General features: G+C 51.1%; 1 protein-coding gene across 1 annotated transcript in view; it reads left to right on the top strand.

Moving 5' to 3' along the window:
• The first annotated feature begins 361 nt into the window (after positions 1-361).
• The window catches only part of GNL1 (G protein nucleolar 1), a 154,291-nt gene continuing 128,958 nt past the window's right edge, over positions 362-25,694 (top strand). The window contains exon 1 of the mRNA XM_086920710.1: positions 362-640. Coding sequence (XP_086776836.1) covers positions 568-640 — 73 coding nt within the window. The 5' untranslated portion in view covers positions 362-567. The remainder of the gene's footprint in view (positions 641-25,694) is intronic.

The following is a 25,694-nucleotide window of genomic DNA, read 5'->3' as shown; positions in this document are numbered from 1 at the left end:
CTGCAGAATGCCAAAATGCCCGGTAGCCAGTCCGACCCTGCAACTTATATGGTCCCAAAGGCGAGACCTATTGGCTATGCCAATGCTTGTTTTAGTAGGCCTATTAGCTTTGCCAATGCTTGTTTATTAGTGCGCGTTGGGCTTGTTACAAACGTCACGTTTCTGCCCAGCGGGACCGTTTGCGCACTCTCAGAACGAAGCCACCGGTCTTACCCTTGCTGTAAAGGTGTTAGCCAGCCAATGAAAGGACGCTTGCGGTTCAAACCTCGTTTTCGAACCCAATCCGACCTGTCTAATGCGCTGTCATCGAGGGTAGAAACTCACTTTGTGAAAATAAAAACGCATGTTGGCTGGGGTCTTAGCGACGATTTGTCGAAAGAGTCATGACGTCTGTTGACGTCGGCGTTCCCTCATTGGTTGGCGACCGGGGTCTGGTGGCAGCGGGCCCTGTGATTGGTGCGGCTGTTGTGGTTGAGTGGGAGGCCGGTCCGGAGCTCATCGCCCGCGCCAGGGCCAGCGCTCGGAGCAGCAGCGGTGCGTGGCTGGGCCGGAGCGCAGGCCGCAGACATGCCGCGCAAGAAGCCGTTCAGTGTCAAGCAGAAGAAGAAGCAGCTGCAGGACAAGCGCGAGCGCAAGAGGGGTGAGTGACCGGCCAACCGGAGGCCAGTACCCCTGGATGCTAGACCAATGAGAGGCCAGCACCCCTGGATGGTAGACCAATGAAAGGCGAGCACCCCCATACACTCTGCCAATACTGACCATGAAAGGCCAGCACCCCTGGAACACTGCCGATAGTGACCAATGAGAGGCCAGCACCCCTATACACTCTGCTGATGCTGACCAATGAGATCCAAGCACCCTAGAGGCCAGCACCCGTATACACTCTGCTGATGCTAGACCAATGAGAGCCAAGCACCCCTATACACTCTGCTGATGATGACCAATGAGAGGCCAGCACCCCTATACACTCTACTGATACTGACCAATGAGAGGCCAGCACCCCTATATACTCTGCTGATGCTAGACCAATGAGAGCCCAGCCCCCCTATACACTCTGCCGATACTGACCAATGAGAGGCCAGCACCCCTATACACTCTGATGCTAGACCAATGAGAGGCCAGCACCCCTATACACTCTGCTGATGCTGGCCAATGAGAGCCAAGCACCCTAGAGGCCAGCACCCGTATACACTCTGCTGATGCTAGACCAATGCGAGCCAAGCACCCCATACACTCTGCTGATGATGACCAATGAGAGGCCAGCACCCCTATACACTCTGCTGATACTGACCAATGAGAGGCCAGCACCCCTATACACTCTGCTGATGCTAGACCAATGAGAGGCCAGCACCCCTATACACTCTGCTGATGCTAGACCAATGAGAGGCCAGCACCCCTATACACTCTGCCGATGCTGACCAATGAGAGGCCAGCACCCCTATACACTCTGATGCTAGACCAATGAGAGGCCAGGCCAGCACCCCTATACACTCTGATGCTAGACCAATGAGAGGCCAGCACCCATATACACTCTGCTGAGGCTGACGAATGAGAGGCCAGCACCCCTATACACTCTGCCGATGCTAGACCAATGAGAGGCCAGCACCCCTATACACTCTGCCGATACTGACCAATGAGAGGCCAGCACCCCTCTACACTCTGCTGGTGCTGACCAATGGGAGCCAAGCACCCCAGAGGCCAGCACCCCTATACACTCTGCCGATGCTAGACCAATGAGAGGCCAGCACCCCTCGAACACCCTGCGATGCTGACCAATGAGAGGCCATTACCCTCTTCCATGCTCATGACAAGGCCAACTCGTCATGGGTTTTACCTGCGCTGTGCTTATGACGAGTTGACCTTGTCATGAACAATGGGGTTCAAGAAGGATCAGCACCCAGCGGGAAAACCCCCTAGCAGCCAAGGTGATACATTCTGCTGGTGCTAGACCAATGAGAGGCCAACACCCCCATACACTCTGCTGATGCTAGACCAATGAGAGACAAGCACCGCTGGAACACTCTGTTGATGCTCACCAATGAGAGGCCAGCACCCCTATACACTATGCTGATGCTAGACCAACGAGAGACCAGCACCCCTATACACTCATCTGATGCTAGACCACTACCCCTATACTAACCAACCAGGGGGCAGTGCCCCTTGACCCAGCTTATGACTGACCAGCACCCCTGGAACACTCTGCTGATGCTAGACCAATGAGAGGCCAGCACCATTGGAATACTCTGCTGATGCTGGACCAATGAGAGGCCAGCACCCCTATATACTCTGCTGATTCTAGACCAATGAGAGGCCAGCACCCCTATACACTCTGCTGATGCTGACCAATGAGAGGCCAGCACCCCTATACACTCTGCTGAGGCTGACCATTGAGAGGCCAGCGCCCCTATGCACTCTGCCGATGCTGACCAATGAGAGGCCAGCACCCCTATACACTCTGCTGAGGCTGACCAATGAGAGGCCAGCGCCCCTATACACTCTGCCGATGCTGACCAATGAGAGGCCAGCGCCCCTATACACTCTGCCGATGCTGACCAATGAGAGGCCAGCACCCCTATACACTCTGCTGAGGCTGACCATTGAGACGCCAGCGCCCCTATACACTCTGCCGATGCTGACCAATGAAAGGCCAGCACCCCTATACACTCTGCTGAGGCTGACCATTGAAAGGCCAGCACCCCTATACACTCTGCTGAGGCTGACCATTGAGAGGCCAGCGCCCCTATACACTCTGCCGATGCTGACCAATGAGAGGCCAGCACCCCTATACACTCTGCTGAGGCTGACCAATGAGAGGCCAGCACCCCTATACACTCTGCCGATGCTAGACCAATGAGAGGCCAGCACCCCTATACACTCTGCCGATGCTAGACCAATGAGAGGCCAGCACCCCTATAGACTGCAGAAGCTGACCAATGAGACGCCAGCACCCCTCGAACACCCTGCGATGCTGACCAATGAGAGGCCTTTACCCCTATACACTCTGCTGGTGCTAGACCAATGAGAGGCCAGCACCCCCATACACTCTGCTGATGCTAGACCAATGAGAGACAAGCACCCCTGGAACACTCTGCTGATGCTAGACCAATGAAAGGCCAGCACCCTTGGAACACTCTGCTGATGCTAGACCAATGAGAGGCCAGCACCCCTATACACTCTGCTGATTCTAGACCAATGAGAGCCCAGCACCCCTATACACTCTGCTGATGCTGACCAATGAGAGGCCAACGCCCCTATACACTCTGCTGAGGCTGACCAATGAGAGGCCAGCACCCTTATATACTCTGCGCATGCTGACCAATGAGAGGCCAGCAGCCCTGGAACACTGCGGATTCTAGACCAATGAGCGGCCAGCACCCCTAAACACTCTGCTGAAGCTAGACCAATGAGAGCCCAGCACCCCCATACTGACCAACCAGGGGGCAGTGCCCCTTGACCCAGCCTATGACTGACCAGCAACGCTTGATACAGACTCCTATCTGAGCACTGCTCTATGGAGACCAGTGAGAGGGCAACAACCCTCTGATGCTGGCCAATCACATGCCAGTCCCGCTTTGCATCATTCACTGTTATACATATATGTAAAGCCCCACACTGACACATGCCAGCACCCCTAGGCAACACTGACTGATACACATACATATAAAGCTCCACACTAACACAGGCCAGCACCCCATAGCATCACTCACTGACACACAAACATGTAAAGCCCACACTAACATAGGCCAGCACCCCATAGCATCACTCACTGACACACATATATGTAAAGCCCCACACTGACACAGGCCAGCACCCCTTAGCATCACTGACTGATACACATATATGTAGAGCCCCACACTGACACAGGCCAGCACCCCTTAGCATCACTGACTGATACACATATATGTAAAGCCCCACACTGACACAGGCCAGCACCCCTTAGCATCACTGACTGATACACATATATGTAAAGCCCCACACTGACACAGGCCATCACCCCTTAGCATCACTGACTGATACACATATATGTAAAGCCCCACCCTGACACAGGCCAGCACCCCTTAGCATCACTGACTGATACACATATATGTAAAGCCCCACACTGACACAGGCCAGCACCCCTTAGCATCACTCACTGATACACATACATGTAAAGCCCCACACTGACACAGGCCAGCACCCTTGTGCAGCACTGACTGATACACATACATGTAAAGCCCCACACTGACACAGGCCAGCACCCCTGAGCAGCACTGACGGATACACATACATGTAAAGCCCCACACTGACACAGGCCAGCACCCCTAAGCAGCTCTGACTGATACACATACATGTAAAGCCCCACACTGACACAGGCCAGCACCCCTGAGCAGCACTGACTGATACACATACATGTAAAGCCCCACACTGACACAGGCCAGCACCCCCTAGCATTACTTACTGATACACATACATGTAAAGCCCCACACTGACACAGGCCAGCACCCCTGAGCAGCACTGACTGATACACATACATGTAAAGCCCCACACTGACACAGGCCAGCACCCCTGAGCAGCACTGACTGATACACATACATGTAAAGACCCACACTGACACAGGCCAGCACCCCCTAGCATTAATTACTGATGCACATAAATGTAAAGCCCCACACTGACACAGGCCAGCACCCCTAAGCAGCATTGACTGATGCACATACATGTAAAGACCCACACTGACACAGGCCAGCACCCCTTAGCATCACTCACTGATACACATACATGTAAAGCCCTACACTAACACAGGCCAGCACCCCTAAGCAGCATTGACTGATACACATACATGTAAAGCCCCACACTAACACAGGCCAGCACCCCTAAGCAGCACTGACTGATCCACATACATGTAAAGACCCACACTGACACAGGCCAGCATCCCCTAAGCAGCATTGACTGATACACATACATGTAAAGACCCACACTGACACAGGCCAGCACCCCTTAGCATCACTCACTGATACACATACATGTAAAGACTCACACTAACACAGGCCAGCACCCCTAAGCAGCACTGACTGATCCACATACATGCAAAGACCCACACTGACACAGGCCAGCATCCCCTAAGCAGCATTGACTGATACACATACATGTAAAGACCCACACTGACACAGGCCAGCACCCCTTAGCATCACTCACTGATACATATACATGTAAAGACCCACACTAACACAGGCCAGCACCCCTTAGCATCACTGACTGATACACATATATGTAGAGCCCCACACTGACACAGGCCAGCACCCCTGAGCAGCACTGACTGATACACATACATATAAAGCTCCACACTAACACTGGCCAGCACCCCTTTGCATCACTGACTGATCCACATACATGTAAAGACCCACACTGACACAGGCCAGCACCCCTGAGCAGCACTGACTGATCGACATACATGTAAAGACCCACACTGACACAGGCCAGCACCCCTGAGCAGCACTGACTGATCCACATACATGTAAAGACCCACACTGACACAGGCCAGCACCCCCTAGCATTACTTACTAATACACATACGTGTTATTTGCCCCTTAGAAGCACTTACTAGTGCATTTAAATCCTCACAGTAATAGAAGCCAGGGCCAAGTTAAATACACACCAACCGCATGTGCTCAGCTGCACCAAGGCCTGCATCACCAAAAATACAGGCGAGTAATGGAGCAGCACCCGTCTGTCCTGAGACGGGCCCCAGCAGTGGTGGTTGAGGCTGTTCGCCTCTGATGTCCAGGGTTCTGCCCAGCTACAGTTCTACAAACTAAGCTAGGTACCACTCGTTCTCTCCGGATAGGGAGGCCGGGCAGTGCGAGGCTTTTCTGGGCGATCAACCAACACACATTCTCTCCATGCCCAGCCGAGTGCTTGTCCCCCTGTGGTACTACACAGTCCAGTGGAGGTGTACAGTCTAATATCCCTGGTCACGCTTCCCCTGTGGGCACCTTGCCCATCCTCTAACTCACGGGGCGACTTAGTCTAATGTAGACACCCACAGCAGGGCGCAGGTGAAGAAGGCACAGGTGCAGACTTGCTTCCCCACAAGTTCTTATGTGCACCAGTTCTCTTTGTTTTTACCCCAGTGTTGTAGCGCATACTGAACAGAATTTAGTCTGTGTGCCATGTTCCGCCTTGGTCCTGACTGCAGATGGAAATGTTTGGTCTTGGTGTGCTACCTAGGTTGCTCAGGGGATGCTGGGTGCAGCCTCCATCTGCAGTGCACACGTCCTCTTGAGTGAGGAGCTGGGTGCTGCTCAGTGAATCTATTATTGCGCCCTGCTTCCAGACCACCCATGGATAGCTGAGCAGGTGTAGCCCAACATGGCCGGCGCAGAATTCGTGCAGCATGAGACTTATAACCCATCACTTGCTGGTGCAGGTAGTTGCAGCCCAAGAAGGGCCGGTGTAGAAATACTTGTCCCTGATGCAGGCTTAGCATGAGACAGGCCAGTAGCCTTCCAGGACCCACAGGCACAGGCTTGCAACAGAGCATCACCCCCTATAGTCCAGCTAATCATCAGACAGTAGCTCCTGGTGATGGCTGATCACAAATCGACACCGCAGCACAGATCTTCGTGTGATGACGCCTTTTGTGAGTTTGTACATTTTGAGCATGATGAAGTCTGACTAGTTGGTAATTCTCTTGGTTTTACTGGGCTTCTTTTGTGGTGAGTCACAAGTTAGACAATTTGGAAGTAGCTAGTGTTGTTGTGAAATCCAGATCCGAAAGAGCTGCCCATTTATATGCGACTGTTGCCTCAGTGGGGAACTGCAACACAGAAGGGGGTTCTGGATTGATTTCAGTTGAGTGGTTTTGTCCTTGTGTGAACTTTACGCAAACTGTTTCCTCTTCTCCCCCTCAACACTAGAAAGACCAATATTCAAGCATGTATGATGTTAAACTATTCCAGAAATGCCTGCTCGTAGACATGCCTGTCTGCATCCTTACCCGCTTGCAAACTATACAGAATTCAGTTTCATGTCTTTTGTAAAATATCTCCCAAAGCGAATCTATAAAGGCTTCTGTTAGGAACATGATTCTTTAAAAAGCCACATCTTACAGGGCCCTCCATGATTTTCCGCCTTCTTACTTGGAAAGTGAAATGTCCACGCTGGTCACCATCTTGGGTCATCTTCCAGTTTCCTCCTGATCTTCCCCTTGGTTGTATCTTTTGCCTCTAAGAGTTGAAAGGCTGTTCACGTGGTGTATGGTAGCTCACCTCTATTAGATGAAAGGCTATTCACGGGGTGTATGGTAGCTCACCTCTATTAGATGAAAGGCTGTTCTCGGGGTGTATGGTAGCTCACCTCTATTAGATGAAAGGCTGTTCACGGGGTGTATGGTAGCTCACCTCTATTAGATGAAAGGCTGTTCACGGGGTGTATGGTAGCTCACCTCTATTAGATGAAAGGCTGTTCACGGGGTGTATGGTAGCTCACCTCTATTAGATGAAAGGCTGTTCACGGGGTGTATGGTAGCTCACCTCTATTAGATGAAAGGCTGTTCACGGGGTGTATGGTAGCTCACCTCTATTAGATGAAAGGCTGTTCACGGGGTGTATGGTATCTTACCTCTATTCTGGTGGAGACTTGCTTTGATTCAGTTGAACATTGACGTTTTGGATTATAATCGAGCTATACATTTCTTTGTCTTAGCCCTGATGAAGTCTTTGGCTATTACCAATAGACGAAACACGTGTTCCAAAATTGGTATATAAAAAATCTGGACGTGTCATGTGCATGCATGCGTAGTGATGCTAGTGTGCTTATGTCATTATGGTGTTAATGCTGGTGTTTGGTGCAAAAGGTTGGTGGAAGGACAGGTGTGTTGGTGCCTCCCCACATTTTAAGTAGAGTCTTTTGCATCTTGCCCCTGGGGTAAGAGAATTGGTGTTGAGAGTTCATTGCGATTTAAAAAAAATAAAAATGTTTTGGGTGCCTAAGGATCTAGTCAGGAGATTTAACAGTGCGTCAGAATCTATATTGTTTTTATATAAGATACTTCGAAGGTTGCTGTTCCCCCACCACCATGCTGACATTGTTTAGTAAACAGTATGCTTCTGGGGTTGGATTGCCAAACGTTGAATTGAACAGAAAGACCTTCTTTGTCCTCATTCCCTCAATGAAGCTGGCCCCAGGAGGTCAGCCTATGACCTGAGGGTTGAAACACTTGAGCAAAGGACTCTGGTCATCGACTAGAAGGTACAGGTTGTCTGTCTCCAGGCAACAATCAAAGTGAACACTATAGACCGTCTGACATAACGAAAGAGAGGGGTGAGGCACTCTGACCTCCGCATCACCTCTGACAAAGAAGCACTTTGAAATGGTTGGCTTCGTCCAAATGTTTGTAGTCCATGTGGCATATGAGGGGATAGTTGGCTTGGGCCCAACCTCCATACTGTCCTGTCTTCTTCATCCTCTTCATGGAGCCGCTTGGTGCTCTACTCGCAGACACCTGCATCAAGAGTCACCAATATAATGATGATACGCCAGTCTACCTGAGATTCTCCTCTGCTTCAGACATCTCAAACACGGCTTGCCCATCATCCAGACCGATGTCCAGTGCCTCCCCAAAGCTCCACCCAACCAAAACCGAATTGCTATCATTTTCCAAGAACAAGAAACGTTATAAACCTGGTTTAATGACATGAAGCTTGGCTGCTTTGAACCCAATCGTTCACCGAATGCCAACTCAATTGGCTTCACGTGGGACTTTGCCTTTCGGCTAGTTTCGCAATATAGAAATATTGTATACACACATGGCATCGCTGGCAATCTGGACTAGTCAGGGCTTGGTATTATTGCACCAGCTTCCCCCTCCGTGACTCAACTTAGTATATTTTGCAGCCGCTTCCACCCTTGAGGAAGGAGTCAGTGTTTGTTTTTAGCAGCTGGCACCTTCCAGAGCAGGGCTCCGTATTACTTCGCAGGCTGGCATTCTGCAGGACAGGATTGGTATTACTGCACTGCCTACCACCCTGCAGGACAGGGGCTCGGTATTGCTGCTCTGGTTGGCATCTGGAAAAGCAGAAGTTTGTACTTTTACCAGCTGTTACCTCCTGTGCAGCGCTCAGTATTTATTGTTGGTCTGGCTTGGACCTTTGCGCAGGAGTCTGTATTAACCATACTAGGTTCCACCCTCGAGGGCAGTGCTAGGTATTATTGATCCAGTTGGCACCGCCCACCACCGTTGCTAATCTTCACAAAAGTTATTTACAAAAGTTTAAGCTATTGCCATTATAAATTACAAGAACTTTTTATTTAAGTATTAATTATTAAAAATAATAAAAGCCATTGTTTTTTTTTTTTTTTTTTTTAAATGTTTTAAAACCTTTATTGTAAAAAGCACACAGCTATTCAGCCCAACATCCCGGAGGCAAGGCAGCATAGTATAGAACGGTCATAGTGCCTAGCGATTCATTTCAGGACAATGCAGGTTGTTTTATTGTTTTTTAAACAAAACTTAAACAAGCGCCCAAGGGCGCGGAAAAGGCAATGGAAATGAAGAAGACCACTAGTCGGTAGGAGGCGGAAGGAGCTGGAGAAGTAGTAGAAAGAACTGAGACAGAATGTAGCAAAAGCGGGGGGGGGGAAGGAAGAGCAGGAGAATCAGTACAAGAGTAACATAGCTGTCGTCAACGTCTATGGTGACAAGCGTTCATCTCGTGGCAACGGTGCAGGTGGTAAACACAAGTCCCCTCTATAGGCATTCCAGGCACCCCATACCTTGTTCCACGTCTGAGGCCGCCCCCTGGCAGTATACACAGTCTTTTCGCGCAACATACACCAGTCCATGTTGGCCTTCCATTGTACCACCAGGGGGGCCACATTAGAACCCCACCTCTGCGCTATGTCCCGTTTAGCGACCATATTGCCCAGTGTGGCCCACCGGGTCTGCGCCGTATCATAGTCATTGGGCTCCCAAACATTCAAGAGGCACCTACGCGCCTCCGCCGCCAACTCCACTCCAGTCACCTCCCGCATCACTCTATGAACCCTCTCCCAATAAGGGGCAATAACGGGGCACTCCCACAGTATATGAAGAAAGGTGGCAAGGGCTCCGCAGCCACGGCGGCAGAGGCCATCCGGCGAGAAGCCCATGTGCACCAGCCTGGGGCCGGTGACATACACTCGGTGAAGGATTTTAAACTGGACCAATCTCAGACGCGAGGAAATGGCTACCTCCTTAGGGGAGGACACAGCACTCTGCCAGTCCTCATCGTCCAGTTCCAGCCCATCGGCCACCCACTGTTCTCGCAAGCGCTGGAGGAGGTCCACCTGGACGTTGATTAGTTTCTTGTAGGACAGAGAGATGGCGCTATCAGGCATATGCCCGTCCAACACCCTGTCCTCCAAGGGGGAACTTTCGGGGATGTCACCCTCCTCCGGCCTGGCGGCAGTTATTGCGTGCTGCAGCTGGGCGTAGCGGAAAAACTCCGTAGCACTCAATTTATACTCCGCCTGCAGCTGCGGGAAAGTCTTGACCACCCCCCTGGAGAGCATGTCCTCAACCCTCGAGATGCCTATGAGATCCCACTTCTCGAAGCCCTTGGTGTGCCAAAGCTTGCCCAAAATGTCAGAATCAAAGAGAGGGGTAAATCTCGTCAGTCTGCCCTGCCAGCCATGTATCTTAGTGACCATCCGCCACGTATGGACCGCCGCCTTGGTCGGGCCAGTGAGGTTACGTTCAAAGGATCTAGAATATAGGGCGCGATAGTAATTGCCTCCGTGCAAAAGCCAGCGGTCCATGGCATAACCGGGGTTGTCCACGGGACCGTAAAAACCATGATTGATGGCGGTAAGTTGAGAGGCCCAGTAATATCTCCGCACGTCCGGTAGCGCAATGCCCCCATCATACCATGGCATGGTGAGCTTCCGAACAGCGACACGGGGTCGTCCGTCCCAAAGAAGGGCACGCTGCAGACTCTCGACCTCCCTGAAGTAGCGGGCCGGGACAAGGTCCTGAGTATTCTGCAAGGCATACAGGAACCTGGGCAGGGACATCATTTTAAACAACGCCGCCCGGCCCAGCAACGAGAGAGGGAGCTTACGCCAACTCTCCACGTCCTGCCGCAAATGGTGGAGCGGGGGGAGCAAGTTGTGGTCATACCTTGCCTTAGGGTTATGCGAAATGTAAATCCCCAAGTACTTAAAGCCCTGTCCCGCCAGTTGGATATTACAGCCCCTGGGAAGGCGCGGCGTGTCGCCCTTGAGGATGTAAAGGGAGGATTTGGCCCAGTTAATAATCAGGCCGGAGTAACGCCCAAACAGCCTGAGCACGTCGCACGCCACGATAAGCGACTTGCAAGGGGAGGTGAGATACAACAGGATGTCATCCGCGTACAGGGAGACCCTGTCCTCAAAGCCCGGGGACCAGGAGATCCCATGCAAGTCAGGGTGCGAGCGCAACATCGCCGCGAGGGGCTCCAGAGCCAGCGCAAACAGGAGCGGAGACAGGGGACAGCCCTGTCTGGTGCCTCGCTGAAGTGCGAAGGGAGCAGACATACGACCATTCACCGTAACAGCAGCCAGGGGGCTAGAATAAAGAAGTTGCACCCAGCCCAGGAAGCCCGGCCCAAAACCAAGTTTCGTCAAGACTGCCCACAAATAATTCCATTCCAAGGAATCAAAAGCCATTGTGGCATCAAGGGAGGCCAGCACCGCCGGTTCAGTGAGGGCGTGAACTCTGGCCATAACGCCATGCAAGCGTCTCAGGTTAAGGGCAGTATTGCGGCGGGGTATAAAACCGGACTGATCCGGGTGCACCAGGTCGCTAATAACCCCGACCAATCGGTTAGCCAACAGTTTGGCCAGGATCTTGGGTTCGGCGTTGAGGAGAGAAATAGGGCGGTAGGACCTACAAACATCTCGCGGCTTGCCATCCTTGTGAATAACCACAATAGTGGCCAGTCGCTGGTCCAGGGGGAAGACGCCATCCTCCCGGGCACGGAGGAACATGTCTTTCAAGTGAGGAGAGATCACGTCCGGCCGGATCTTATATAGTTCAACCGGTATACCATTGGGTCCGGTTGCTTTACCCGTACGCAAAGCGCGGATCGCCAAGGCGATCTCGTCCGCAGTGATGTCCCGGTCAATGTCCACCCTGTCCTCCTCGGAGAGGCAAGGAAGATCTATCGCCGAGAGGAATTCAGCCGAGTCGGCCTCGGAGCGGTCTGACCCGGAGGTGTAGACCCCCCGGAAATAGTCAGCAAAGGACTCGGCGATGGCGCTCGGATCAGTAACCACCACTCCGTCCTCGCACAGGATCTCCGGAACCACTCGGCTCGCCATCTCCCGCCTGTCCAGCCAGGCCAGCAACTTACCAGCCTTATCACCGACGTCATAAATGCGGCCCTGCTGCTCCTTCGCTAAGAGCAGGGCCGCATTCGTGGCAAGATCGTGATACTCCGATTGCTTCAGAGAGAGTTCATGCAGGAGGGCGGGTTCGGGCTCGGGCCCCAGACGGGACTCGAGGTCCAAGACCTCCTCCTCAACTTGCAGGAGATCAGCATCACGAGTTCTTTTGGCCGCCGCGATGAGAGCCAAGGCCTCACCCCGCAACACCGTTTTAAAGGCCTCCCAAAGGGTGACCGCAGAGCCCACTGAGCCAGTATTTTCTGTAAAGTATAAGGCGATGGCCTTGGCCAGCAGCGCTCGCATGTTGTGGTTGCGGAAATACCAGGGATTTACGGCTGCCGGGCGGCTGGACAAAAGGACACCGAAGTCAAAGGAGATCCACAACGGCGAGTGGTCGGAAATGCCCCTTGCCAGAAAACGCGCCTCAGAAATGGCAGGCGATTGCGCCGCAAGGGTGAGGACATAGTCCAAGCGGGACAGACTTCCATGGGCACCGGAGAGGAACGAAAACTGGCGAAGCGCCGGGTGTAAAAGTCGCCAACAGTCCACCAGACCCATAGAGTCAAGGAAGGTCGGCAGCCACGTTTGGGAACCCGGGAGGTCTCTCGGTGGCTGACGATCCAGGGTACCAGAGCAGACTGAATTGAAGTCCCCCCCCAGGATCAGCAGGCCCGAGGGCAGAGACAAAATGGCGCCACCAAGGTCCCGGAAGGTGCTAGACTGGAGACCAGGGGGAACATAAACCGACAACAGGGCCAGGGACCGCCCCTCCCACCTCCCTGCCACAGCTGCGTAACGCCCCCTATCATCTAGCAGGGTGACGTCTATCTCAAGCGGAAGGGACGCACGTACAAGGACGCCCGCCCCCCGGGAGCCCGAAGAGAACCCAGAGTGGGCGACCATTTTATAACCCTTGCGATTCAGGGCCCTGCAAGAGTTGCCCACCAAGTGCGTTTCCTGCAGTAAAACTACATCAGGCATGTTCCTTTTTATCAGCTGAAGCACCACCCCTCTCTTGACCCTGTCACCTAATCCATTGACATTCCAGCTAAGCACTTTTAGTTTCCTACCCCCCATCCCCAAGCAACCCGCCCCACCCGACTCCGTTCGACCCGATCATACATTGTTCAACAAAACACACAGTCCATTGCCTTAAAGAAGAAAAAGAAATAGAACAAACAAGGAACAAACCCCGCGAAATTGCACCCCCCACCCTGCACCCCTGCATGTGACTAAAAAGCCCCCCCAACCAGCAGTGTGCCTGTCGCCCCATAACTACTCTACAAAAAGACACCCAGGGGAGTTAGGACTCTCCACGAACACCTCCCGCCACCCTCCATGTACTGACAGGAAAGATAATACGGCAACTAAGAGCGACATTGGATAGCCCCAGAGGCAAGCAAGAGAGTCATTTAGTCACCCATTACAGAACCAAGTCTCATGGGTCCGGGCCGCCAGCCGCGCCACCCTCGTGGTCCTCCTGTGCTTCTCGGCGCGGTGGTAGAGCGTCCAGCCAGTCACTGACGTTCTCGGCGAAGTCGAAGAACAGGGCACGGCCCTCGTATTCGATCCGGAGCTTAGCAGGGAACATCATAGAATACTTAAGGCCCAGGTCCCGTAGCCGGCGCTTCACCCCAGAATAGCTTTGGCGCTGTCGCTGCACTGTCCTGGTGAAATCCGGGTAGAAATGAACATCAGCGTTCTGAAATTTAAGAGGGCCATGGCGCCTGGAGGCCTGCAGGATGGCATCCCTGTCGCGAAAGTTGAGCAGCCGGGCCACGATGGGTCTAGGCGCCACGCCAGTCTTCGGCGGGCCACCCGGCACCCGGTGGGCACGCTCCACCGAGAAAAAGTTACTGAGGCCAGGCGGGGCAAGATGTGTTCTGATCAAATCCTCAACGAGGAGGTCCGTCGCCGCCTCCTCCGAACCCTCCGGTACGCCGACAATGCGGACGTTCTGCCGCCTGGCCCGGCTTTCGAAATCATCCAGCCGCTTCGCGAAGTGTTCCGCCGTCCTCTGCAGGTTCCGGACCTCCGTTTGCATATCCGAAACATCTTCTGTGAGACTGGCCGTTTTAATGTCCAGATTCTTGACCCTGTCATTAGTCTTGCCCAGGTCGGCTCTAATGAGGGACAAATCAACGGCCATGCCATCCACCTTGTGTGTGAGGACTTCATGCTGTTGCTGCATGTCTGCCCGAAAACTAGTGATGGCTCCCAAAATGTCGTTCAAGGTGGGCTCAGAGCCGTCCGGCGAGCCCGAGTGTGGGATGCCCTTGGCAGAGGGACCTGTAGCAGGCGGTGTTTTCAGCTGAGTGTAGCGCTCAATCCGATTCTGCTGTTGTTGTTGCGGTTTACTGCGCCCCCCTCTATTAGACGGCTTGTCGAGGTCCCCCTTGCCCGCCATGTTAGGTCTCAAAGAACAAAGGGCTATGCCAAGCAAGTCCAAGCCCAGAAACCCGGAATGGTGTCCGGGACGTCAACGGGAGACAGTTCCAGGTGCGCTTCGTCGTCCAACTAGCACCGCTATCCAGCACACTTCACCGGTGACGAAAGCAGGCTGGCACACCGCAGTTCAGCAAGACGTAGTAGCGGAGTCCGCAGAGACAATGGCACCGAGCTGGCACGGAGTCCCACTCGACGTAGCTCCGCGTAGGAGACACCGATTTGAGTTCTGAAAACGGTGCTCGCCTCAGGTAGCCACCAGCAACGAGTATCCACCCTCGTGGATCAGGATTACGGGCAGGATAGTTGCGGAGGATCGGAAGGTCCGCGGAGCTCCGAGCTTACGCGGCCATCTTGGTTGCCCGCGAAGCTCCTCCCCCATAAAAGCCATTGTTATTTGTAATATCAATACATGTAAGTCACGTAAATACAACACATTGCATTATAAATGCTATAGGTGTCACATTTGCGAAAGTTAAAACTATTGGCATTGCAAATGACAAAGCTATTAATTTAGCAATTTTCAAAACCAACACATAAATACAAAATTTGTCATTTACACTACCAATAGCTCAAACTTTCCTAATGCGAGACCTATTGCATTGCAAATGCTTGTTTGTATCTCTTATGGTCCTCCTCCTTTACCCCTGTCTCTTGCCACACTCTTTTGCAGTCCTCTTCCCTACATTCCCATGATGCTCTGCTGCCCCCTGTAGCAGAGTGTCCCTTTTTACGTCTCGCCTGGCGGTAGCAGCGCGCATGCGCTACTCTCGCCATGCGAGGGCCTTTTGGAATCGATACGATTTCAGAAGGGGGCTTTAAGGCACGCCCTTCTTTACGGTTGATTCGCGTCATCGTTTGTTAGACGGCGCGTGATTGGCAATTGGAATTTTTTGTTTCCGCCTTGTCCACTTTTAGGATGGCCTATTTCGACTGGCCGATGCCATGTTTGTTTCGGTGACGTATGAGGGCTTGTTTTATTCTGTCTGTGTTTTCAATATGTCGGCTTTTCTTCCTGTGTGGACTTGGTGTTTGCTTTTTAATCCAAACGTGTTCACCCATCAACAGTTCAACAAGGATTGTCGAAGTGCTATTAAACTTCAAGGATAAAAGCTCAGTGAAATTGCACTGAGCGAGCTTTCTCAACAAAACTCTTTCAGTTGGTGGGTGCTTTCCTAACAAATTTCCTATGTTTCTGTCCGTCTTTTCATAATGTACTGTTTAAGCTTAAAGGGCACTCTGTTACATTGGAAAAAAAGGCAATTAAAAAAGATTAAACAGTAAATGTTGCTAGTAACTTTCATTTGTATCGATAAACCATCTGTTTTGCAAAGAATGCTTAAAAAATGTGTTATTGTAATCTCCTTAGTTTGTTCTGTTGAATCCGTTAATGTGTGTGCAGCGTGGGCTCCTGGCTTCATGTTTCAGGCTAACTACGGAGGTACTGTGTTGTGCTTTTCTTTACTGAAATATTTTATTACGCTGAAGCTATCTAGGCATCATGATACGTGTTCTGATTGCATGCAGTATTTATTATGATAACGTCATGGCAAAGACTTGAGCCAGCCTTCTAAATTGTGAGTAATTCTGCCCTGAGACAAACTTAACTGGTCTGCGCTTTTTTTCCAGAACCAATATTGTCTGTTTCCCCTGCATTCCACCACTAACAACCTCCCCTCCACAATTTTTAGATGTAGTGAGCTGAAACATAAACATGGTACAGAATCAGGGTGACTGCACAAGAGTTGTGCATGTGTTACCCCTTTCTGACCTCTGATCTACTTGCTTGTATTTTCTTGAAAAAAGTGCACAACTTAATTCCGCGATCAGGCGCAAGCATTCTGTGCATTCCCCCCCTGAAGAAGCAACTGTACAGTGTACGCACTCACACGCTCCTCCGATGAAACCAACCTGTAGACGAATAGTTAAGGCCATGAGCAGGCATTAGAGACTTAAGTGCTAAACATGCACATCCGTTGCAGTGTAGAAATATGACCTAGCATAAGTTGTTATAGCAGCATAGACGTAGAATAAAGATCATGCATGCGCCTCTATTTTTGTTCAAAACTGTACATCAAAGCAGGATTCCCTCAAAGCTTAATTATCTCACCCATGGTCCCCTCTGCTGCTTCTGAGGACTCCCCTTGTTAAAACTATGAGGAATATATAATCTCTTTTGAAGTAAGCAGCTCGTTTCTTGCGTGACCAGTGGTGCTGAAAACCCAGGCACAGTGTGCTGTTTTAAAGTCAGGTGGGAAGTTCGGGCCCGAAAGTGCATTCAACAAATATCTGAACAAAGTCTGAGAATGTTGAGCCAGCGCCGCAACCTGTGTTTTGTCTGACCATAACTGTGTTTGGATAATACTTTTGTGCCTTATTTGCATTTGTACTTTTGTCTTTTCCTGTTTATGCCTTTTTAGGTCTCGCACCTGGCGATTAAAGCGCTGTCTCGCCTGCGAGACCTATAGTCACCGGCTATGCTTTCAAGGAGACAGGAGATGGGCACGCGCAGCATGCCGGAATCTGATTAGGTCGCGCGCGTGTGCCCATCTCCAGTCTTCCTGTAACGGCCAACACACACAGCCACACCCCTCCCTGCGTGCACACACACGAGCGCACACACACGCACACACACACTCGAGCGCACACATACAGAGACACACACCACATACCCCCGCCGTCGCCGCCACCCCCAGTACAACTAAGCCCCACTTACCGCATCGGCGCCACTCCTAACTTCTGCAGCCTCCGCGGGGCTCTCCCTCAGGCATGGGAGCCCGCGTCACCACTGCTCCTCTGGGCCAGCCACTCGGTGGGCGCGGGCTTCCTGCAGAAGACGGACGTCCCGCCCCACGACAGGCGTGACGCTCCCGAACTTCCGGTTTCGGGATGTGCACGCTCACGGCTTATTTTTCTTGCATTAGGGCACTTTTCAGTCCACCAGGAACAATGGTCGAGGGCGCAAGGTCACGGTAGCGGTAGGAAAACCTGCACGACGTGGGGCGCCGAGGCAACTGCGCTAACTTTGAATAACTATTACTGCTGGCCCCGTCATTGCGGAAGCGGCATCTCTTTTCTGCTGAGTTTAGAGCGTTTCGATTTGCTTTTCTGGTTTAGGAGTACTTTTAATTTGCGGTGGTCATGCTGCGTTACCATGTGCACCTCCCACACTGCAATGCTAATCCTCCCAAGCCCCCACCCCCGTTGATTTTATTACGGCCACTAGCAGACACACTGTTCTTGTTCTAATAGCTGCCGCATTGTCACTGTTGAAATTTAAATACGAGTATTCCGCGCGCACCCGTGTAATGGGAACCCTGCTAATGCACCGGGCACACGCTTCGCTAGAAAAGACATGGTAACAGTATATGCGTCTTCTGTCCATCAATGCCCCGAGCGCGAAACGAGCAAGCCCCCCTTCCCTTCATGCTTCAGGAGCAGGGGTTATCGGGCCCGGTCCTTTCACAAGCCCACCCCGGAAACTGCACAATGATCAATACACTGGGCTCGTCAAGACCCGCTGCCCCCAATTACCAGAATACACACACGTTTCCAGCTATAATTTCAGAGAAAGCAAAAAAGAAGCCTCTCGGAACGAAGCCAGATACTTGACTAATTATTTCGCTCAAAGGCATCAAAATGAACAACAAAGACCAACAGCACTCACGTCCTTCACTGAGTACACCACAGAGACCCCTTGGGATCACTGTTGCAACAATACAACATGTAACATCCCTACCTGTCAGGACTATTGGCTTTGTCAATGGTTGTTAGTTGCATAAGATAATTAAGCAGCAACTATGACTTGTTTTTCAGTCAGCAGAACTGTAATTTTGTTCGGAACTCAGCAGGGCGCCGGTTATCATCACTGGGGCCATGAGTCCACCCGAGGGTCTGCATAGTTTTGGGGTATCAGTCCGCCCTAGTGGCCCTTCATCGGTTCCAGGGTGGCTCCTTGGTGCTCTCATTGATCCGCCCCGAACGTTGATCCGATCACTGGGGCCAGGAATCTAACTGAGGCGCCCCGGAGTGGTTGGGTGTCATTCCCCTGGCGTCAGGGCCCATCTTCGGCATCCGTGTGGCTATAGAGGGTCGCCAGCACCAGTTCTGAGGCCCTCGCATATGCTAGCATGTCGGCAGGATCTGTGCCGAGCGATTCCCCTCAGTCCAGTGGAGAGCCGGAGCATGCGAGGCAGGCCTTGGCCAGCGGATGGAGGAGGCAGTGGACCGACAGACGGCGGAGAGTAAACAGGTGACACAGAAAAGCATTAAAAAGACCTAGCATAAAACTGAAGCACTTTCCAGCATGTCTGACAGCGAGACCCACATGCAGCAGGCCACCCAGGAAGCACCGGAAGCGCCCGAGACCCCCTGCGCAGAGCTCAAGGTCGCCATTGAAAAATGGTGAGTGCCCGTAAAATGTGATGTTTGCCTACAGGAATGTACCCCATACTACTACTGAGCACAGCCTACACAGCGCGAACCACAAACTGGGCTGTTATTAGGTGCTATTACTGTTAAATGGAATGTCTGTGGGGGTTCAGACATGGACATGGAAAGGCGGGTATGCCGGGATCGGAATAAGATAACCGCAGATTATACACAGATCAGAACTGTACAGCAGGTGGGAGGAGTCTTACAAACTAGCTTGCTAAATATAGCAACCCATAGGCTGCAGTTAACAGGAAGGTCTCTGTAGCACGAACATTAACCAACCAAGCTGTCACACTAGGAGTAGAACCGGTGACCTGTAATTAAAGCAAACATTCCTGCGGTTAGAAGAGAAGTGGCCATAGGCTGTCACCAAGGAGGTGACTGGGGTGTACTTAAAGGATAGGCACTAATCACGATGCCTTGGGTTTTATTTTTCGCCAGAAAATTAAACCGGATTTTGTTGTGTGGGGGAACAAAAAAAACAGATGTTACTTGTTCCACTGTTTGGCAGACTTCTCCGCCTTCATCTAGCCGGAGCTCTCGTATACACTGGAAATGCAATATGTGAACTGCGGTCTGCGCACGCGTATTTCCGTACCTAGCAAAATAAACCAGTCTGATGACTTATTGCATGTGAATCACTGTGACTGCCCCATCTTAACTTGTCCTAAATGCATCGTAGCGCTTTGCCTCAGCACCAGCCTACATTACACAAGGTCAGAATTTCTTGTAGGCCCGGGCAATGTAAGTGATTTGCCCGGAATCAGGATGTTGAGCCCTAGAGACTAAACGGGCTCGGACTGTGCATCTCAGGTTTCTGCAGATGGCGCATCCACAATCTTTGCAGTTTGCTGGACGTGTATGTAGCCTTTGGCCTCCAAGGCATGCAGATATATCTTCAAAAAGCACATTTACTCGCCCAGCTCATGTACTATCTTCAGGAGCTTCTCTGGTGATCTGACAGATGCCAGACATTTCACCAAAATCTCCCAAAGAATGACGACTTTCTGTGCACTTCAGATAAAAATGGGTCCGTTCTCTGCTTCCATCTAACGCAGGATCCACTCGCGACACTGCTCTTCATACCACATTCCTGGCGCCTTCTTCCAAGACTATCACTTGGTGCCATGTTACCTGGAGCACCTTCTGGCGGTCCTTTTAGATAGCCGGCGACCCTGGTTTTTGAGACTCGTTTTTCGATGCTTCTCATAAGTGAGTGACTGTCCGCACCCCTGTGCAGCGCGCGGCGCGATAGAAGTGGCAGGAACTCCTACAGACGCGGGGCCGGTTACAACCGAGGCGTTTCGGTACGTGGGGCCCGTTACAACTGCAGAGTTCCTGTTTTTCCATCGCCAACAAGAGGCCTCGCATCGTGTGTGGCACCTTGAATGATGGCTTCCTTAGCAACAGCAGTTTGCACCTAGGATTTATGAGCATATATCAGAAATGCCAAAAGTGAAACTGCAACTCCCGCAATGCAGCTCATCACTGGTTTACCAAGTATTTGCAATGCAATGGGTCTCGTATTTACGCGAGCTTAAGCTATTGCCATTGTAAATTACACGTCTTTCATTTATGTTTTAAAAAACCATACCAAAATAAGGCTTAGCCATTTACAATGCCAATAGCTCAAACTTGCGTAACTGCGAGACCTATTGCATTGCAAATGCTTGTTGTCTGTTGTGTTGCCAGTGTCTTCATGTATTCTCCCTTTTTTCTCCACGTCTGGTACGTGTTTGCATACATAGGAGGGCAGGATTGAATTTCTTCCCAGGGACGAGCTTTGTTCGAATACCGATGCACTGCAAGAAGCACAACATATGGTTGTGAAACTTAAGTACAGCTGTGGTTTTGTCTTTCAGGCTTGGGATCTTGTGACATTAGACTTTAGGTCAGTGCGTGTGACTGTGTGTGTTAATCAGGGCTTTAAGTGGAGTGAAAAAATGGGGGGGCTCAAAGGAGCGTGGTCACTGTAACTAAGAGCGTGGCTTAAAACACCGAAGCTAAAAACCTGTGCTTAGCATAGTGTGCCGCCCGACTTGTATGTTGCTTTTTCTTTTATTGCACCTAGATACACGATACAACCAGTAACATCATACCTACAACACGCCCGGATTATTGGCTTTGTCAATGGTTGTTAATTGCATACGATAAATAAGCAGCAACTATGGCTTGTATATAATATTGAAAAAGCTTCCACTTAAAGCCCTGGTGACACCCGACAATGTTGCTGCTACTGAGTTTCAAACCGAGAGGGGAAATCCCGAGAGAAAATGACTCTCTGTAAAGGATTCCCCCTCCCCTACAACGCTCACCTGGCGTGACGTCATGCCGTAACTTCTCCACTAGTGAGAAGTAAGCAGTATGAGCAGCGCACATCGATGTGCCTGCTGTCACTGCAGTCAGGAAACAAGCATCTGCAATGCAATAGGTCTCACATTTACGCGAGTTTGAGCTACTGGCATTGTAAATGACAATGCCGTTTGTGTTTTGATTTTTAAAACCTAAATAAAGGCATTGTCATTTACAATGCCAATTGCCTAAACTCTCGCAAATGCAAGATCTATTTCATTCCAAATGCTTGAAGGCATTGCGGAGTTGCCCTCTTCTGTCTCCGAAGGCCTCCGAAGAGCTCCCCGTTAGCTACCAGGTAAAAAACAAGCCAGTGGTCACAACTGCGCACAAGAGACCCTCCTGCTCTCCTGCAGTAAAATAAACTCATTCAAGAAACTAGTGCTTACAGACTAAAGAAGATGTACAGTGTAACAACCAAAGTAAAAGGGCCAGTCCTCATGGGAGGTCACAAATGAAGACAAGGCGGTACTAAGGAGGGACTTACAGGCCTAATAATGAATCCGAAGCCAGCATTTACAAAGGACAATGATTCAAGCCAATGGCAAATATGGGCCGAGAGTAGGCGGGGCTTCAAGTCCATTCTCCAATACAGCATGGCTTGCAGAGCAGCGCATGCGCCGCCTATGCTCGACCTAAAAAGAGCGGGATGGCAGTCACTTTGCCACAACAGCCCCGTGGTTGTCAGGTCAATAATTGAAGCTGATCTACCCGGCACGCTGCTGATGAAAAGCCATTGTTTTACTCAACTTTAAATGGAGTAGGAGCACCACGAGCTTGGCAAGATGGGAGCAGTAGGATTTCACCATGGGCTAGTGCCTCACCAAAACACACTCTTAGTGTGTGTGACCCTTTGCAAAGCTACACAAATCTCTTCTGGAAGTCGCCCCTTACTGCTATGGCTGAAGCAGTGACGCTCAGGATAGGTGTCCTGGTAAGGAGAATGAAGTACACAAGGCAAGACCTGAGGGTTACCTGGCTGCTACAGCCAATCAACAGCGTCCTCTAGTACTCTACATTGGCTGCTGGGTTGATTTCCAAATTAACAAAAAAAATGACCAATCACCATTGCAAGCAGGTTTTGGCACAACTAACAAAACACCTGCTCCAGCGCCCTCCTGACAATTCTAAAAGCTCCCATATAAATATAAGGAAGTGCCACAAGCACAGTGCAACCTATTCACAACACGGAAAGCAACAACTGTGCCCAGTGTGACTCTTAGGACACTGCTGCTCTGGAACGAGGCTAGAGCGCCAGATGAGGCGGGGTTAGGGACTGCCTTTACCACAGCCCCTACCATCCCTCCCTTCACAACCCTCATTGGTCCCTCATCGGGGTACAACTACAAATTGAAATGTTCACAGCACCAGTCGCAACTCCGTCGCCATCGTAGAGTGCCTTCATGATGAGGGACCCTCGACGCAGAGTTTTAAATCAGCATAGATGGCTCTCAATGTCTCCAAAGGGCTTCAAGCACATTTATGCTTGCTACAGAATTTTTCAAATACTATGTTTACTGTTATGCAAAAATATAAAATGGGTCCTCTATAAATGCATTCTTTATTTAAATTACTGAAGAGATTTACTTCTCTCAGGTAGAGTGCTGCGGCATCCCACGTGGGTGGAGAGTGAAAATGGATTTTCCCATTCTGTATTTGTTAATGATCCCATCCCCCTCTGGTTGAGAGTGCGTCGAACACTGCCCAGGCCCAGCTCTGGACCAAGCTGGGGTGAGAGCGCACGCGTTCAGCACGATGCAGCACGTCCGAGGCAGAGTGGTGTCGGGTTCACGTGTGATTCCAGGCAGAAGTCCAATTACCCCAGGAGCGAAGCCAATATCTCAACTTTTCCCGAAGGTGCCTCCCTCACTGTGTCACCAAGGAACATGTCCGGGATGAGAGGCAACCCCAAAAAATGAAGAGACCAAGTTCTGTGGTCAATCAGCTGGAGGAGTGTTTCAGGCTGGATGGGCGTACAACAGCTGTTGTGGAAATAAGAGAAAACAGAACTACAATAACATCTCTCTATACTGTGTATTGGTAACAGAAAAAGATCGTAATACACAAGACCTTACGTGTGTGTTGTCCCACACTTACCTGTGACCTTAAGGAGGAAGGACTATTCATAAAGTTTTTTCAAAGGGAGAGTCTTGGCCTCTTGTACAGATGGGGAAAGTAACAAAGGCTCCAGGTTAAGTTCACCAATGTCTGGCTCAAACGTACACCACCACGCAGGCAGTGAGACTCCACTGGGCAAAAGCAAGATTAGAATCCAAACCAAAAATAATAGGGATAAATACAGTTTCTCCCAGGAATCAAAAAGAAAGAACACTCGTGCTTATGTCCTGTGCAAACACGAGTTCTAAACACCGAGGAAGATACGATTTGGTAAACCCCAGCGTCTCGCAAAAAGTCAGCAAGCACGAGTCTCTGCGTCTGAGACAGAAGGCACAGCGTTTCAAATGCGCTGTTCGTTGTCAGCCCAGCGGAAAAATAAAGTTGATTCAAACGGGCGTGCAGACAAACAACAAAAAAAGGAACGCGTCAACCCGTTTCACCGTTGACTGCACGGGGACGCGGTAATAGGTTATGCGGAGAATTCTTCCAGTATCAAAAATGCTCGCGCTCAAAAAATTAAAAATACAAATAAGCAAAACCATGTCCGGATCGAAAATGCTTCAAACACGGGAAATCCAACAGGCGGCAGAAGAGAAGTCTCCAGGTGCCGACAGGACAAGGCGGGGTGTCACGGGGAATCGGCAGAAGAGAAGGGCAAGGAGGCTAAAGAGGGTCCCTAAGGTCTGCGGCACGCATTGTGCCCCCCTAAGTGACCCCTCAGCACCATCATGCAATCTGCCATTGCAGGCTGCGTGTCTTGGAGAAAACGGAAGGCACAAGACGGCACGCCTCTTGTGTGCCATGCCTGCACACACTGCATGCAGTATAGGTAAGCCACACCTACTGCATGCTTATAGCCCTAAGGCATGGTGCACCACGCCACGTGTGTGGTCATATCTTCATGAGCAGATATGCCCCTGTGATCTGTGACATGAAATTTAGAATTCCGCCATCTTGGTTGTGGTGGAATTAGGCTTTCTGGTTCAGGGTTATGCCCCTTCCCACAGGAAGCGGTCATATAAAGGGTGTAGTTATCATAAAGGTAAGTAGCCCATTGGCTACTACCTGTCACTCCACATAACGCCCCTAAATTTAGTATTTAGGAGGAACCCCTCATGCCATGAACTCGGATTCGATTGATCAAGAAGAAGAGGACAACGAAGAGCTGCAAGAAAAGCGAGGACTGAAGTCTGATGTGGACTTTGTTTTTTTTTTTTGCAAAACCCATCCAAGTCTCAACAGTCATGACCAGTGACTAGTTTTCCAGCTGAACAGCTTCCTAGAACCCCGGTAGACTGCCAGCCCTTTGCACATTTCGAGCAATCTCCCTTCGAGTAACGGAGTTACTCCTCTCCACTCTGAAGGTACCGAAGAGTAAAGTCCAGTTCACTGATTTGCCGCTCACTGGCCAGCACCGCAGCCCCCTCAGAAAGCGGTACCTGTTCTCCCGAAGGTTAGATCTGTCCCCCCACCAAGTGTGCGGACACCAGGATCGACCAGTGATTCACAGGCCCAACATCCAGGGTACTTGACCCTTTGCAGCAAACAAAGACCGCGAGAGTCCAGTCCAGTCTCCAATGAGACCGAGCAGCCATTGAGAGAAGTCCGCACTGCAGAGACCCACTTCCGGAGTTGCCCAGCTGTCCTTAATTGGCGAACACCGACAACCGCAAGACCCACAGGACGCACAAAGCCCAGCTGACCTTTTCACTCTACGCCCCAGCCCAGGTACCAACAAACCAACTCTGCTCCCTTGTTCCCAGGGCCCTTGTGATCCAAGCCCCCTGTTGGGAACTCCCAGACTTATCTCCAAGTCCCCCTCTGCAGCCTGTTTTCAGGTGGCCCCCCTTTCTACTAGCATATCACGCACAGCTACCAACCCGACCAGCACTTCTGCACCCTGCGCCCCAGGCAGGTCACGAGTAACTGCTGATGGTTCTTTGGGCCTTGGCTCCTACAACCCT

The sequence above is a fragment of the Lissotriton vulgaris genome, chromosome 5 (assembly GCF_964263255.1).
Source record: "Lissotriton vulgaris chromosome 5, aLisVul1.2, whole genome shotgun sequence".
Classification (NCBI taxonomy): Eukaryota; Metazoa; Chordata; class Amphibia; order Caudata; family Salamandridae; genus Lissotriton; species Lissotriton vulgaris.
The sequence above is the reverse complement of the archived record's forward strand: the minus strand, read 5'-3'. Positions and strand labels throughout refer to the sequence as shown.